We start from the raw sequence: 16,323 nt of genomic DNA on the forward strand, positions 1-16,323 counted from the left end.
CCAACTGGTTTGAAAAGGAAGGCCACCCAAGATCAGGCTGGTAGTTTGAAGAAATCGAAGACGACGTCACTGATGAAGAGCAGTGCTTTTCTGAAACAGATAGAGAGTCAGGTCAAAACTGTGACTACTGAAAAGACTATAGTTAGCCAAGATGATAAACAACCTGCTCAGAATACTGAGGTCAACGAGCCAGTAGGACATAGTACAGTCGCTATTGGTACTGACAAAGATCAGACAAAAGCTGCGACTTCTGAGAAGGCAGCAGAACAGTCGGCTGTGGACAAAGAAAAACTGGACAAGGGTAAAGGTCAACTGGACAAAGGCAAAGGTCCAGCATCTCAAACTTTACTGGGTGGTGTCTCTATCTCCAATAATGAAGAAACTTTGCACTCGGTAAAGAAAGACAGGCTGTAGCAGATGCAGACCCATCCACTGAAAGGGCGTCTCTTTCTACAGAAAGCTGATTATGTAGCCTTACCCTATATGGCTCCAGTTACAGTGTATGAGCCCACTGATTCTGACCTAGCTACAGTTAAGGATGGATGTTCAGTCCTCATCCAGTCTTCATGGAATACTATTGTCCACTGTATGGGACAAATGCTGGATGCCGCAGGGTCAAAAGATGAACTGAATAAGGCTAAAGCTAACTTAAAAGAAGCTAAAGACCAGATTCAAAAGCTAAAGATAGCATGAGACGAGCAGGATCTGCGCCATAGGCTACTTGAAGCTCATTCAGACAGGGCTATTGAGCTATTAAAAATCAAGTTAGCTAAGGCAGAGTATGATATGCAGATTGTGAAGGAAGAAAGGAATGAAGCGAAGAGAGCTACAGAAAGGGCTGAAACGATGCTGAAAATGAATAGAGTTGACTTCAAATCCTTGCTACTACGCCATACAGCTCTGAAAGCTTCCCTCACTGACAGATATATTTATAATAGCCTAGCTGAAATTTTAAATCCAGCAGGCAGCGCTGTCTTTGATCTGGAAAACATGAAGTCTCTTATGGAGACTATGCAGCGTGACTTGCAAGACAAAATGGCTGAATATAATGATGCTCTAATGAATCAAGAAATCCTGGATTATATTGAGCAGCAGAATTCCCTGGATGAAACGGAAGAAGATAAGGAAGAAGAAGAGGATAAGGAAGAAGGAGATGATAAGGAGAAGGATGACCAAGAAGAAGGGCATGCTAATGATGATGATGATGCCTCACCTCCATCTCCATCTCTAGGACCTGGTACTGGTGGCATAGGGCCAACTGAAGGAGGTCAGTCTCACAGCCAGACCAACCAGACTAGAATGAAGGGCAGAAGTCGAGCAATCAGCAGTCTGAAGAACATCAACCCAGTCACACTGGGAATCAGCCAGCAAATCAGTCCCAGCTCAGTAGGGAGGCTAAAGGGAAAAGAAAAGTTAAGGATGAGGGACCAACAGCTCATCAACAGCATTCCTTACAGCTTATCACCCTTAAGAGGCGATTGAGACATCAGCAGGCTCTCATAACCAGACAATATGTGAAGGATGATAATCTCCTATCTGATCTGGAACGCTTTCAAAGACTGTATGTCGGGGCTAGGGAAATGGTGGAGCACTGGAAATCAATGGCTTTTCATGATGAAGAAACTTGCCGTTTACCTACGCATCTCAGCACAGTCCAGCTGCTGGAAAGGGTTCCTGAATGGATAATCACTGCTGAAGAGAGAGTGACCAACCCACATTTGCAAAGACACTCTAATGCAGATTGTTGCTCTCTCGCTCTTCAATTAGAACTTCTGTTGGGAAACAAACCAACCTACAAATGTATGAAGGATGTTAGGGAATAGTTGAAAGAGGTTTTGGTGCAGATGCAAATTGCCAAAGGACTCTTGGATCAAAGAGTGCGGGCCATTCTTGAAGATCACACAGCCACTAGTAAAGGACCTCAGACTAGAATGTCAGTTGGAGAACAGGCAGTTGCTCTTCGCAAACTGTTTCAGCTAGCCTAGACTCACTAGAGAAAATGATGCCGCAAGATAACCAGGCTGTTCTCAATTTTTTAGAATGCGTGCCTAATTCTCCAGTTCTCTTGTATGCCTTCCCAGCAAGAGAGATAGAACTGCCAAGATTTTTTCCAACACTTTACCCTCAACATCCAGAACCAGTCGATCGCCTTACATACTTCAAGATTATTGATGAGCTCCAGGATTGGTATGAGCGATCGACTGTGGAATGGAAAACTTGGCAAACATTGTTCAATGATGCTCTCCATTTCAATGATATTCACGAGCTAAAAGAAGAGATGCAGAGGATTCGGATATGTATGGGTCAATGGAAGATTCAAATCAGGGGCCTGACCAAGATCAGTAATCAATTGTTGTAAATTACTGTCGAGTCCTCTAAATTGCCTGAAAAGGATATTGCAGCTAAGGCGGGCCTAGAACCATAGTATAGAGAGATGGCTGAGATTCTTTTTGAAGCTCGGGTCAAAACCAATCAGCCTCTTCTAGAAGGATGGATCCATACTGCTTTGCATTGTCACGATCTGGCTAGAACTAGGATCACCAAAGGCAGACGCTTTATGATCCTGACACCAAAACCTATCATTCCCTCACGCCTTATGAAGTAGAGATGACCACAGAAAGGCGGGATTAGCTTGAGCAGGAGGCCATTTACCGACTCATTCAGAAGGAGAATGTTGGCACTAGGACTTCTCAGACGCCATCCAGGCCAAAAGGCAAACGGAAGCTGGTTCAATGGAAGGATACTGGGTAGTTCCATCTCAGTATTCAGTGGCGGCTTTTCTTCCTCAGCTGGAAGGTTGATATCCGTTTGTGTAGACGATGAGAGCTCTACACTGACCTTTTCCTTGTCAGCTGGAAGGTTGATATCCGTCTGTGTTGATGATGAGAGCTCTCTAATGACCCTTCCAGCTGGTTCTCTATCATTGGTCAAGTCCAATCCCCAACATCAGAAGCAGACAGTGGATTTTTTAGCTTCAAATCAGAATCAAACAAGGGAGTTTTTCAAAAACTTTGGAATCTTGCCAAAATTCAAGAAAGGAGGAAAGGATGTAGACAGCTGAGATAGTTTCACTAAGTGGGAACGCTCTCTTATGAGACGCGCTGTGAATCAGTTAGTAATTACTACGGTAATTACCATGGTAAACCCCAAGGCATATAAATAGGGTCCATTACTTGAGCATTTGGTCTAGCATAATCGTGAGCATAGTCGGTTTAGCATTTTGGCGGCATTTGTACTTGAGTTGTCAATCATTGGCAGTTGTACTCTATTTTTTTGTTTGTAAGCCACATCATACTTATTGTAATATTTCATCTGTAATTCCAATCACGGCAGGATATTCCAGTTACACTTACTCTGTATTCAGTACTCTGAATCTGAATCTGAATATTATTATACATAGTCTGGTTCTTATTCTAGTGGATAAATTCCACTTCAGTTTCTGTTCCTTTGTCCAGTTTACTGTTTGAACTAATACATCACCAGTAGAGCTGAAATCTTCTAACACTCAAAATAGCTATCCCAAGAGATCAACTCCAATTCCACGCATGCATGCGTGTGTGTGTGCATATCCGTGGATGTGTGCGTGTGTGTGCACACACACACACTCGCTGGCATTTGTGTGTGTGTGCACACACACGCTACACACAGGCGCGTCTGTGTGTGTACACACACATGCACATGCATGTGTGTGTGTGTGCACACATACGCGCTTGTGTGGACGCGTGTGTGTCCACACACACACATGCTTTTTTGCAACATGTGTGTGTGTGGACACACACACACACACGTGTAGTCCACGTGGCCATGCAAATGCCAGGCAAGCTATCGTGTGGCCATGTGGACTTTCCACATGTACCTTCGGTGGCCGACGGTACACGTGGCGTGCCACGTGGCCATGCGCACTACCACATAGGCAACATGCATGCCACGTGTACTGCCGGTGGGCAACAATACACGTGGCAAGCCACATGGCACCTAATAAGGCACCACATGTACATGGCGTGCCACGTGTATTGGCGACAAGCGGTAGTACACGTGGCTGACCACGTGACCTGCGAGTTGTCTGCATGGTAGTGTGCCAATCCACGTGGCACGCCACGTGTATCGTCGGCTAACGAAGGTACACGTGGCAAATCCATGTGGACACGGGGCGGCCTGCGTGTCCACGTGGACTCCAACGCGTGTGAGTGTGTGTGTGTAACGTGCCTCTTGCCACGCGTTGGCCAGGGCGAACACACAACCCCGCGTGGGGACGTGTGGCCGTCCATGGCCAACGCGCTGGCCAACGGCACGTGGCCGCCCATGCTGGCCATGGGTGCCCATGGCCAATGCCCCGCCCCCCCGCCTCAGTCCCCCTCTGTTAGTGCCCTTTCCGCCCATGGCCAACGCCCCACCCCGCTCGCCTCCGCTCCCCCTGCCCGCCCCCCGGTAGCGCCTCTGTCTTGCCCCCGCCTCCGCCCCAAGTAACGGCCCTGCTCGTAAACCCCACCCCGCCCCACCCCCCCCTTACCCCGTCTCCGCCCCCGGTAGCGGTAACGCACCCCCCCCCCCCCCCCCTTCCTCGCCGCTAGCATGGCGGGGGAGGGGGGTGGGTGTACTATCTCCTAAACGTCCCCATTACCTGACTCCCCAACCCTTCGACTTCGACTTACAGCTTCTTGCCCCCCTCTCGTTAGCACACCCGACTGCTCACACATCTCCCTTACACATAAACATTGAAAAAAAAATTTTAATTCATGTGATCACACAGTCACACAGTCACAAACAAATTTTGTAACAAACATTTTTTTTAAAAAAAATTGTATTTTTTTACATTAATTTTTCAAAATAATAAAATAAAATTTACTTTAAATTTATAACGGCTATATTATTAGACGTGAGTATATAAACAATTTGTTAGTTTATGCAATGTGATCTTGTGCTTAGTTATTTGCTTAGCATATTATTCTGGTTTGCTCTTTATTTTTCCTTGGTAAAGAGTTTTCTTATCCTTCTTGCAATGGTAAATATATATTATCTGAATCATTTCTTTTACAATTAATTTCTCCAATGCATTTTACAACTTTAGATGCAATCATCAAAGTTGGTGATATTGAAATGAATTTGCCTCTTGAGAGGACGCTCAACAATTTGGGTAAATTCATCTATGTACTAGATGAACAGTTTTCACGTAAATACAAAGTCAACGTATCCCATCAAGCACAATATGCAGGCTCATCTAGCATGACTCCCATTGCCATTGTGGATAGTCCGTCAAAGGTGCAATTCGGTCAAAAGGAGTTAATAGATCTATGTACCCCCCCTCGAGTTTTGCTCTCAAATAGCTTCGAAAGGAGTACAAGACAAAAACTCTTACAGGCCGAAAAGAAGGGCACATTGACAAAGCTCTTAATGCAAATACAACAAGTGGAACAAGTTACAGAGATTCCAAGGTCTTACAATGGTGATCTTGTTCTAGAATTTCCACCTACCATGGGAAAGTTGCACCATATGGATGCAATGCAGCATAAGTATGATCCTCATTTGTGGTCGAAGCCACAAACGTCCAATATTGTTTTTCCAGGTGTAGTGCGTCTTAGTCATTGCATAGGATCTCTCAAGTGCATGAATGAACAATGTGTCCGCTTCATTAATTATCATATTCCCAATACAAGTCATTTCAACGGGTACATACAACAGGCAACTGCACCAGGAAAATATTGTAAGATCGGAGATAAGAGCCTTACATGCCACTTTTGTAAGGCAATTTCTTTCTGTATTGCAACATGTGATTGTGTAGTATACTATGTCATGCCATCCGATGACACTGCGACTAGAGTCATGATTCATCGTTGCACACATCGACACGATGTGCACAACGGCACATCCAAAACACTAACGGACAACACTAAGGTGATGGTGCAAAGGATTTTGACTGTTGACCCACATGCAGGAGCCAGGAAGGTTCAAATGTGTTTGGCAAAAGAAATTATAAGTACAACACTTCTTTGCAACAACACCAACGAAGGAATTTTAGGAGAGCAACAGCTATTTGCAATCGCTGAGGAGTTGGAGCCATTGGTGCAAGAGAATTGGTATGAACATTTCTTAAATTCTTATTTCCATGCAAAACTCTATGCTAAATTATTTTTTATCTAAACACTTTTAACATTGTTAGGTTTTGAAGGTCGGTATCTATTTTACGTAGAGGGGTTGACAAAGAATCTTTTGGCATTGATGCACTCCTAAAGCTGAAGCGAGAATGCACATATGAATTTTTCCATGGAAGCTGGTTTACTGGTCAAGGTACAGAGGGGGAGAAATGTTATGTCTTCAAAATGTCCACAATTGGTCCAGCATTGGTGAACCGAATGAGACAAGATCAGGATGGCGATCTTCGACGTGCGTGGACCCAGTTTGATCACACCAAACGTGTTAACGAATGGGTGACTATGGCCTTTCATGTCTATGATCCAAGGTACATGGCACACCTTAACAGCTTTGTGGCTTGCCTTTGACTCTCTCTAAAACAATTTGTTTGCAACATGTAGGACCTTTTGACTATTGCAACTTGTGAAATGAAACAGGAAGACATGGAAACGCAATGCTTGTTTTGGGAGTGCCTCAATGATGTAATGATATCGTGTGGGTGTGAACAAGCTAATTTCTTTGGCTTCATGGCGGATGAAGCTCAAGCAAATTGGAATGCAATTTGAATTATTTTCAATGGTGGTGACAAGACCAATACAATGAGCGGTCGAGAGCGTTCTTGTCTTTTCCATTGGAAGCAAAGCTTGAATCAACACACAATGAAATATGTGGTGCAAGCTTCTCAACACACACACAAAGAAATGTGTGAGAAGTGGAGGCAAGCATCAACAAAAGAGGTTGCAACAGCAGAGGCTCGTCTGATACGCCAATGGTGGCGTAATGGTCATTGTATAGACCGTAACATTCCATACATGGATTCATGGCTTAGTTGGTGGGAAATTCGTATTGCACATTGGGGTGGCAGTATGACATGCGGAGAAAGTAGCTCTGATGGACCAAACACTCCACGCACTAACCTTGCGCAGAGCAAGCATGGCAGCTGGCTGGCAGGGGAGGATTTTTGTAAACGCATTTTATTATATGATGCATGTACAACCGACCTTGCAAATTCCATCTTACAGAGCACAAAGGCCATTTCATATAGCCATGGAAAACACATTGGGAAGGGTCCATCAATACAAAAGCTTACGTAACACCATGAAAAACGTCCCAACCAAGTGATAAGAGTAGTGAATGCGGCTACCGAGGGCACTCCAATGTATAAACAACCAACTCCATTGACAGGAGATAAGGAGACATCAAGGCAAAAATGCAAGCCAAATGAGGTTATCAACGTGGAAGATGATGCATCGCATATGCCTGAGTACAACTCGATCACCAAAGATTGCAAGAAGTGTGGAAGACCGCGTAAGATCAACTTTGCAGAAGAAGAGATATCACAAACCCAAAACGAAGTATAGGTTCTAGTGGGCAGTATGTAGTTGAGCGCAAGGTCAATGAGGCAATGTGGGCCATACTTCGAACTCCACAAGGTAGTAGGGTCACATGTAGCGGCACGCCAAGAGGAGGACGCAGGTGTGGATGCAGTATTGCAGGTTCTAGCCTTGGTATACCGGACCCATCTTTTGAAGGATATCGTAAATATCCAAATGGTGTGGTGCGTCAATGGTTTTGGTTTTGTCCGGATCATGTCTTGCATTGTCATATAGTAGACCAGAACATTGAGCCGCAACCTCAGCATCCACCACACACTTGGTCCGTGAATGTGGGCACCAACCTATCGGAGGATGAGATGAAAATATTGCATGAAGGGGGGTATCAAATGGAGCTCAACAAAGAAGGAATATCTAATGTAACGCCGGTTGATCCTGCACAAAATATGACCAACTCTCCTTTCAAGTCAAAAGATACATCCACTTCTGAAGGCTGTGCAAGAGCCACAGTGCGAGATGGTGTGCATGTACGGTATTGGACTTCCATTTCCAAGGATGCTGCTCGCAAGATCAGTTTAGCACTAGCCCTGAGAGTGAAGGTTGTAGAAGAGATATGTGCAGCAGATGGTGTTAATGAGGTCTTCAAAGTAGAGACCAAAAGTGAAGATGGTCATGTCGGGATGTACAAAGTTTGTATTTGCAACCAGCCATCATGCACATGTCCAGACTTCATGGAACGGGTGTCAAAGCAAAAACCATATCTTGCATGTAAATATTTGTATTTTATTTATCTGCGTGTGCTAGGGTTAAGCCAAAATGAGAACATGTTTATCCATCAACCAATCCTGACAGATGATGATATTTTGAGGGCACTGAGCCGAAGCCGGACCTATCCAGGCATGGATGCATATCATTTGTCAATTCTCACTTTTTCTTAGTATGCTTCACAAAATGGACAACTATACTAGTTGTCCACTAGTTTCTAATTTTATCTTATGATGGCCACATTTTGGTACATTCATTTGCAATTTTTTTTCAAATTTGAGAACTGGTTGTTTATGTGTCAAATCGTGTATAAAGTAATATAATATTTCCACAATGGCTATAAATTGCCATATATAGCTTGAATTATTTTTGTGAAAGCGTCCACGTACTAGCTTCCGTAGCATACTTCTCTTACTTTTCACGATGTCCGACGTCTTGAGAATAAAATCAAGTCTGCGTGGGATGCCATGGAAGCCATTCCCAACGGAGAGGTGTTGTATGGAGCCGACTGGTTTAGGGAGTCTCTAAAGGCAACAAACAATGTGTATCGCCTCTATCAATGTCGCAAGGAACTCAATATGTGGAGATTACTCAACTTGAACGAGAAGGGACAATTTTCTTTCTATTAATGCTGGAAGAAGATTTGGCTTATCACAGAGGAGGATGAGGAGATGATGATGCAGCAGCTAGGGAACGTGGTGAATCTTCTTTTGCCACTTGAAAGTAGCACATCTACTCCTAAAACCGGGCCTTCTAGAAGATAAACGCTTCTTGCCTATGTAATGCAAGTGCAATAAAATGTAACTTTCTATTATTAATGGGTGTTCTTGTTTTAAGTACCCTTGTCTCTGTTGTTTTTGAAACAATTTGTTTAGCTCGCATATCTTTGTCTATGTCTCAACCTCCCTAATACCTCTCTCTCTCTCTCTCTCTCTCTCTCTCTCTCTCAGAGATAGAGATATGAAAAAGCCGAAAGAGTCGTCAAGGAGGAAGAGAGAATCTTTTTAGGAATCTGCTCACCTGATTCTTAAAAAGCGCTCACCAAAAATTGCTCGCTTGAAAATATCCCCCAGTCTAATACATTTGTCAAGGAAATGGTACATGGTGCTGATGACATCATTGGGTGTATTCATATGCAAATGGTGGCATGGAAATTGTGGACGCTTAGGCATTTTACTATGCAAAGTGTCACAAATATTGATTGAGATAAAATTGATGAGAGTCCTACAAGAACTACATATGGTTGATATTTATTATGTCAATGTTTGTGGTTGTGATATTCAATTGCAAAAGATATATCACAATCATAAATCTTATATTTCAAATGAAGAGTTTGAAGTTTTAAAATTAATTGTGAAGTTTATGAATGGGATATATTGGAGTGATCCTCAGCCGTCTAACTATAGGGTAGAATATGAGTCGTTGTAATAAACAAAATCATTGAAGTTGTTGTAAAGACTTTGACGATCTCTTCACGCGTTTTGGCAATACAGCTCTATTTTGACATGATGACTAGTAATTGAAGTGTTCGTATTGCGCTTATACTTTTTTAAATTTTAAGCTTTGAGTACTAATGTTGCTCTCTTTTCTTGTAGCCAATTAAATGGTCTACGGAATTGTGGATATTTTTTCAAGTAAAAAATCTTATTGTTGATGCCTTTGAAGAAAGTTTGTTACCTGCTAAATGGAGATGGCAATAGACATGGGAAGTGATCGAGAAAAATTACACTGTTTGGGGGTTATATGTAGATAAAGAGCTACACACGATTTACATCAAGGTGCTTGATCCCTATTTCTTTCCCAATCTTAAGTTCATGCTCTTAAAGCAAGAGCTTGGGTTGATTCATCATTACAAGATCTACTTGAGCCGAGTTCAAAAAATAGATTTAAGTGAAGTGTGTAGAGCTCCAGCTCAATATCTTGATCCTGTTGAAATAGCACGACTAAGAGTGCTATGCAAATATATTTATGAGTCTTTTTTTGACAATAACATAAACTTTTTTTTGAAATATGTCTCTTTAGTGATGTGCTTTTATGTAATCTCTCTCTCTCTCTCTCTCTCTCTCTCTCTCTGTGTGTGTGCAAAAGGGGGAAGGAGAAGAGAAAGATGCAAAAAGGTTAAAGGGACCAAAGACAGAGTGCGACAAAAACTTGCATTTGAACAATGGGTAAATAAGTATTCGTAGATTATTGGTGATAGTGTTGATCGTGTGCGTGTGTCATGAAGAGATGTATAAAAATACACACACACACACACAAAAAAAAAAACACACATACAGAGGTGGTAAGAGTGAGCAAGACCCGTCGATAGACGGATCGCGCGAGCTAGTATAGAATATTTAAATAGCCACTATATCGTATTATAATGACAATATTTACACCCAAAAAAAAACTAACTTTATGATAGAAAAAAATTAATTTGTGAACATTGGCTCACATAACGGAGACACAAACAGCCTAGTGACTCATGATAAGAGGATTAATGCTGGTAACTAGAGTTGTTGTGTGATCGGGATTCGGTACCCTATAAAAGTAGGAGCTTCCTCGATCAAGGGCTCGAGTCGTTCCCACCTTTTCTCAGCATCATCACATTTGAAATCTGAATTGCTGTTCTTAGAGTCGCCGTTCATGGAAGATCACGGGCCTGTCCAGCATCCTGGATATTGCGCATGGTGCTCATGTCTTCCGATCTGCGACTTCATCAGATTGCTTTTCTCTCCAGCTCGGCGCGGCGAGCTGATCCCGGGAACAGCGGTACTTCCGACTGCTTCAACTGATTTGCTCAAAGCTGTTCCCTCTATAACAGCAGCTGTCGATAATGGCGCCGTGTCCCACCAGCTGCCTGCACATGAAACAATAGATGGAGGCCTGAATGGATCATCTGTGCACAATGCCACCGACGATATTGATACAGATTTCCTTGGCGGAGAGATCCCCGTTCTGAAGACAGCAGAAAGCTGTATCTCCACTGTTGAGGCCAGACGTGAGCGTAGACATGCCAGAGGCCTAGTCGGTGGTCAACTATTTGAAAACAGCGACATAATTGAGGATTTTCTCAAGAGGGAGCCTCTTTTCCGCATGTACAAGAGGATGTTTCTGAAACTTCCTTTCAGCACATCAATGCTCAGAAGGTACATGCTAAGCTTTTCTAGTGATGAACGGAATGAGCTCCATAGGCGGAAAATAGAGATGTTCAGCGAGCTTATACCTGCAGCTGGCGATGGAGCGACTGATTGCAATCCGCGCCTGGTCGTATATTCTGATCCTAATTCCTCCGGCCCCATGAGGCGCAATGACCGAATTGTTCTTCCTGACGTTGTTATCGACGCCCTTGCAATACACTACCCTTGCGCGGCTATAGCATTGTGGAAAGCAGATCAGCGGCAGCTGGAGGCCGGTGAAGGGATAGGTTCCACACAAGCTGTCAGCGGGCAAGCAGCAACGTCGTCTAATTTGTTCAACCCTTTGTTCGAGTATGTGTGGCTGCCCTGGGCAAAAGAATCACAGTATTACGAACATAGAGACGTAGGACTGCTGGCGTGCGAAGAAATGGTCATAAAGGGACTGCATCTCCGGCATGCAGCGATACAGGCCGTTTCCTGGGCCATTCCTACTCTGCCTGTGCTTCATTACATGGTGCAACGTGCTCCCGATGGAAGGATTGTAGAGATCGGCAGTGGAATGGGCTATTGGGCCCTGCTTCTCCAGCAGCTTGGCGCTGATGTTGTTGCTGTGGACAATATGTCAGATATACTCAATGAGCAGGTTGCAAATGTCTACTTCTTAGACACGCTTGTTTGTGATGGTGCCGAATTTGTGAAGGATGGCTATGCTGCTGGCCGAGCTCTCTTTCTATGTTGGCCCCACGAGCCACTGTTTTCGAATCATAAATTGGAGACACACTGCTTGGCCGAGCATTGTCTTGCATCCTATGCCGGGGATACCGTGTTTTTCGTTGGTGAGGTCGGAGGTTACGATGGCTGCACGTTCAACATGACGAAGTGGTTGCAACGGAACGCTTCCAACGGGTGGGAGATCGAAATGGAGATTGAACTGCCGTGTTGGCCTTTATTCCACGACACCTTTCTCTGCTGCGTTAAGCGAAGCTTGCCTCCAGCAATATCGAGTCGCCCTAACCTTGCTGCGGCGCCCGGCAATGACCACGACCTAGCAGCCAATATCAAAGATAAGCTAGAAAAATTAGCTCCAGCTGTAGATGCCTTAGCTGAAGAAACGTCGCATCCAATAGGTCTCGTTGCTGCAAGCGAGCGAGGTAAAGGACGTGCTCATATAACACATTTTCCGCGTACGTTCGTGTACAGTCAACGACCTGTTGATCTTACTTCCATTGATGATTCATACAGCTAACATTGCAGAGACCGATGAATGCAAAACCCCAGCCACAGAGCTATACGAAGGGGAAGAAATTGCTCATCCAACAGGTCACTCCGACGATATTGATCATGCGAGCGAAGGTGCGCATGAGATTGCACTAGGTAATCCTTAAGTTATAACCGTTGCATAAAATAAATTCGTTGAGGTACGTCTCAAGCCATGCCGCACAGTGCATGTTTGGCTGATTTTTGTTGAAACTATTTGTTTAGGTACTCTGGATATTTACTCCTTAATTAGTTAGACATGCCGCACTGTGCATGTTTTTGGCAAGTTTTTTCTGTGCAGTGCATCGATGATTAACTCGCTTATACGTCCTTCTGCAACAGAAGAGATTCATGGAGAACAGAAAAGCAAGCGATCGAACCTTTATAACAGTTCGGAAGTCATGCGGTTTGCTAGTTTCAGTGAAGCAGAAAATGAGATACTCAAAGTTCTTTACAGTTGCACGCTAACTTCCGTCCCATCACCAGCAGGCACAATACTACGATATTCAATTCGACACACCCAAGCTGGTCGGTCAAATTAACTCGATCTATTGTCACCATTCGTAATGTCGATCTATTGATTAGCTGATGACGATTCTAACAACTTTGTCAGAGGTTGCGGACGCAATAACATCATTGCCCAACTGATTCAAAAGTTCCTCGGATTCTGTCACATGATCTGGCCGATCAATTTCGAATCACATTAGGAGCAACGACCAGATATATATAACCAGCTGCCAAGATATTAATTGCCATGAGGAGCAAGAACACTTGTAGATCATGATGCGGAGCCAAAGAATACAAGACGAGAAAACTCTAGAACGCGCATCGACCTCACCATAGGCTATGATGTGCTGTACTAGGAAGGAACTGTAGAAAATGAGCTGCCTGGCTTTCTTCACTAAATACTGATTTCTATGGAATTACAGTGAATAAAGTACCGTGTCTAGTGATTGAGTGCGATCCTCCACGGAATCCATCCATCAAACAGTTGTATCCATTTGTGCTGTATACGGCTAGAATTGCAGTTTAAGTTGAGTGTCTTGCACAGGATCCATCTAACATACATAATTAAAAAACGTTTGCTGTAGAATGTTTACCGCTTTCTTGTAGCGTACTTTCTTGTTTTGTTTCAGGCATTCACTTCGAACAGTTGAATATAAAGACTCAGACTAAGCTAATCCAAGCTGTCTTCAATAAGATATACTGAGATATAAAGACAAAAAAGAAAATCTAGAGAATGTTATCATAGTCATAGTCACAACAAACTAGAAGGATGGTGTTGGATTCTTATTCATCCTATTCTTTATCTTCTTCTACTAAACATACTCTTCTTTTGGGATTTGAATTGTTATCGGTCCTGTCTTTGTCTTTCTTGAAGCGCTTGGAAGGAGGATGACTCTTCTTCCCACAAATGCTACAAGCCTTTGATGCTAGGAAATCTTTGGCTATATGTCTCTCTTTGCCAACTTGAAACAAGTTTTATTGCTAAAACCAGTTGCATATCCTCCTCATCTTGATATTGTTGAGCTCCTCCTCTACTTATTCTCCTCAAATTGTAAAGAGTTGATCACATCCTACAAGTTAGGCATTGGGGACTTATTTTCATTGATGATTACTATTGTTTAAAACTAGATGGCAAGGCTCCTTGTTCTCCTCTGGTACACTATAGGTCACAATATAGATGAGTTGTGTAATCATGCTTTTACGGTTGTTAACAAGGCTTGCAATATCTTTGTTAGGCTCCATTTTTATCTTGTAGAGATCTTTTCTCAAGCTTACTCTACTTTGCTTTCTCCTAGCTTCGAATATTTTCTGTAGGGTTTCCCATGTAGCTGATGAGACTTCACAATCTTCCGTGAAATGTGCATAATTGTCGGGTAGTAGCGATGTGATTATGATTTCTAGTGCTTACTCATCCTTCACTTGATTATGTGTACTCATAGGCCATGTTTGCAACTGTGTCCCTGCATCACTAGAAGAGGGATCACGAAGTGTCAATTTGACTATTTTCCACAACCCTTTCTTCTTTAGATAGCCCTTCAATTGTGTCTGCCATGTGTGAAAACCGACCCCATCAAATTTGATTCCCTTCTTTTGCATTTACGTGAATTAGAGGGGTCTATCCGCTAAGTTATTCTAAATTTAGTACCCCTTTACTTTAAGTAAAGTCACCCTTCATGATAAAAGGTAATGAGGTACCCTCTTCACACTTTGTTCCGCATTAAAGTGTATTCATATCCTCCCAAGTAAGAGATCTTATGTCGAGAGAGACCTGTGGCCATGGGAAAGACTCTTTATGGCTATCAAAAGTCTCTTTTAAATCTCATAAATGTTGTCAACATTGTCCCCCCGGCCATCATCCACGATCGGTTTGACTTTGTTTGATGAGAACTGCAAGGTCATGTCATGTAATGGGCACTCATTAGCATGACATGGACATCGCATGCTTGGTAGAGTTTGGGGCTCCTATCCTAGGTGCCCTATTTCATTGGTTGCAGCTTGTGCACTCGTGTTGGCCTTGCTTTTGTTTCTCAAGAAGACTCAAAAGCGTCGCATGTAAGAGACTTGAGCGCCTTATTTGAAATTCACCTAGATTCCCTTTGCCCAAAACAAGATGGTGAATGTTGAACACAAGACCTCCTTGACTAAAACATTTACTCAATTCACTATACCCCAAGCCCACGTGCCTTCACATGAGGGAACCCCAAAAATTAATGCCTTATTTTTAGCCTTGCAGGGACATGCATGCTCACACAAACAATTCTTTATTGTAGTAATTATGGGCTAATTAGCTCCAAATGTGGACCTTAATGACTCAAAATGGAGGTGTTGTAGAGGACTCAAACCCAATGGGAAAGAAAATTACTAAGAAAAAGAAAATTACACAATATCTTCTTCACTAGCTTGAATCCTAGCATGGGTAGTGGCACACGATGTGTACATATCCCATCAAAAGGGGCAATATAGCAAGAACAAAATTGAAATTCAGCCTATGTATAGATGAAAAAGAGTTATGAACCAAACACAATGGCAAAGAGAGAGGGGTGCCATATGATCGAGCATAGGGATCTTAATCAAGATGTTTAGAAGGTGTTAATCACCAGTAATGGCTCTCATACCATTTGTAGAGATTGGGAGGATAAAATAGAAAACCAACATGCATGATAATCAATACTTTATTGCACAATAGAAATTGGAGTAGAGTGTAGACACAAACTTGATAACTAGATCGAATGAAAGTGAGTACAAAGAGGCTCATTATATAGAACAAATGTGTGACCCGTCCCTCAAATGGTAGGGGGTGACACTAGGCATGGTGATGCAGTGAGCGAAGGAGCGAGAGAGACAAAGAGGTAGAGAGGGAGTACCCTACCTCAGCTGACATGTGTACCAATTGTCATCTCATTCAAAAAGCACAAAAAGTACTTGAAGAGCTAGCTCGAAGCTAGTTGTCTAGGATACTCTCTCTTAGAGTGTTCCAATTGCAGAGGCATAAGGCAAGAAGCTCTGGATTGTTTTTCATAAGATGCAAAGTGAGGGCATCTCTCTAGATCCAATTAGGTTATGCTTGCATTTTGAACACGTTTTACAATACACAAGACACTAATATGGGCAAAAGAATTTTTGATGGTATTGCTAGTCAGGGACTCTTGAAAACATTGTGCCTGGCAATGCCTTGGTCAATACGTATGCCAAATGTGGTGTACTTTAAA

At 43.0% G+C, this 16,323-nt stretch overlaps 1 protein-coding gene across 4 annotated transcripts; it reads left to right on the forward strand.

The window, feature by feature from the left end:
* Positions 1–10,792: 10,792 nt before the first annotated feature.
* LOC147435540 (uncharacterized) lies at positions 10,793–13,660 on the forward strand. 4 transcript variants are annotated; one of them, XM_086487982.1, is made up of 4 exons: positions 10,793–12,501; positions 12,593–12,724; positions 12,950–13,135; positions 13,221–13,660. In XM_086487982.1, the coding sequence occupies exons 1-4, from the start codon at positions 10,857–10,859 to the stop codon at positions 13,253–13,255; spliced, it is 1,998 nt and encodes a 665-aa protein (XP_086344108.1). In that variant the 5' UTR covers positions 10,793–10,856; the 3' UTR covers positions 13,256–13,660. The 4 variants fall into 4 exon arrangements, with proteins under 4 accessions (XP_086344108.1, XP_086344110.1, XP_086344109.1 ...); XM_086487984.1 differs by having other exon boundaries at positions 12,593–12,703; XM_086487983.1 differs by having other exon boundaries at positions 12,605–12,724.
* The last annotated feature ends 2,663 nt before the right edge of the window (positions 13,661–16,323 follow it).

Source organism: Adiantum capillus-veneris, chromosome 18 (genome assembly GCF_014529385.1).
Source record: "Adiantum capillus-veneris isolate H3 chromosome 18, ASM1452938v2, whole genome shotgun sequence".
Lineage (NCBI taxonomy): Eukaryota > Viridiplantae > Streptophyta > Polypodiopsida > Polypodiales > Pteridaceae > Adiantum > Adiantum capillus-veneris.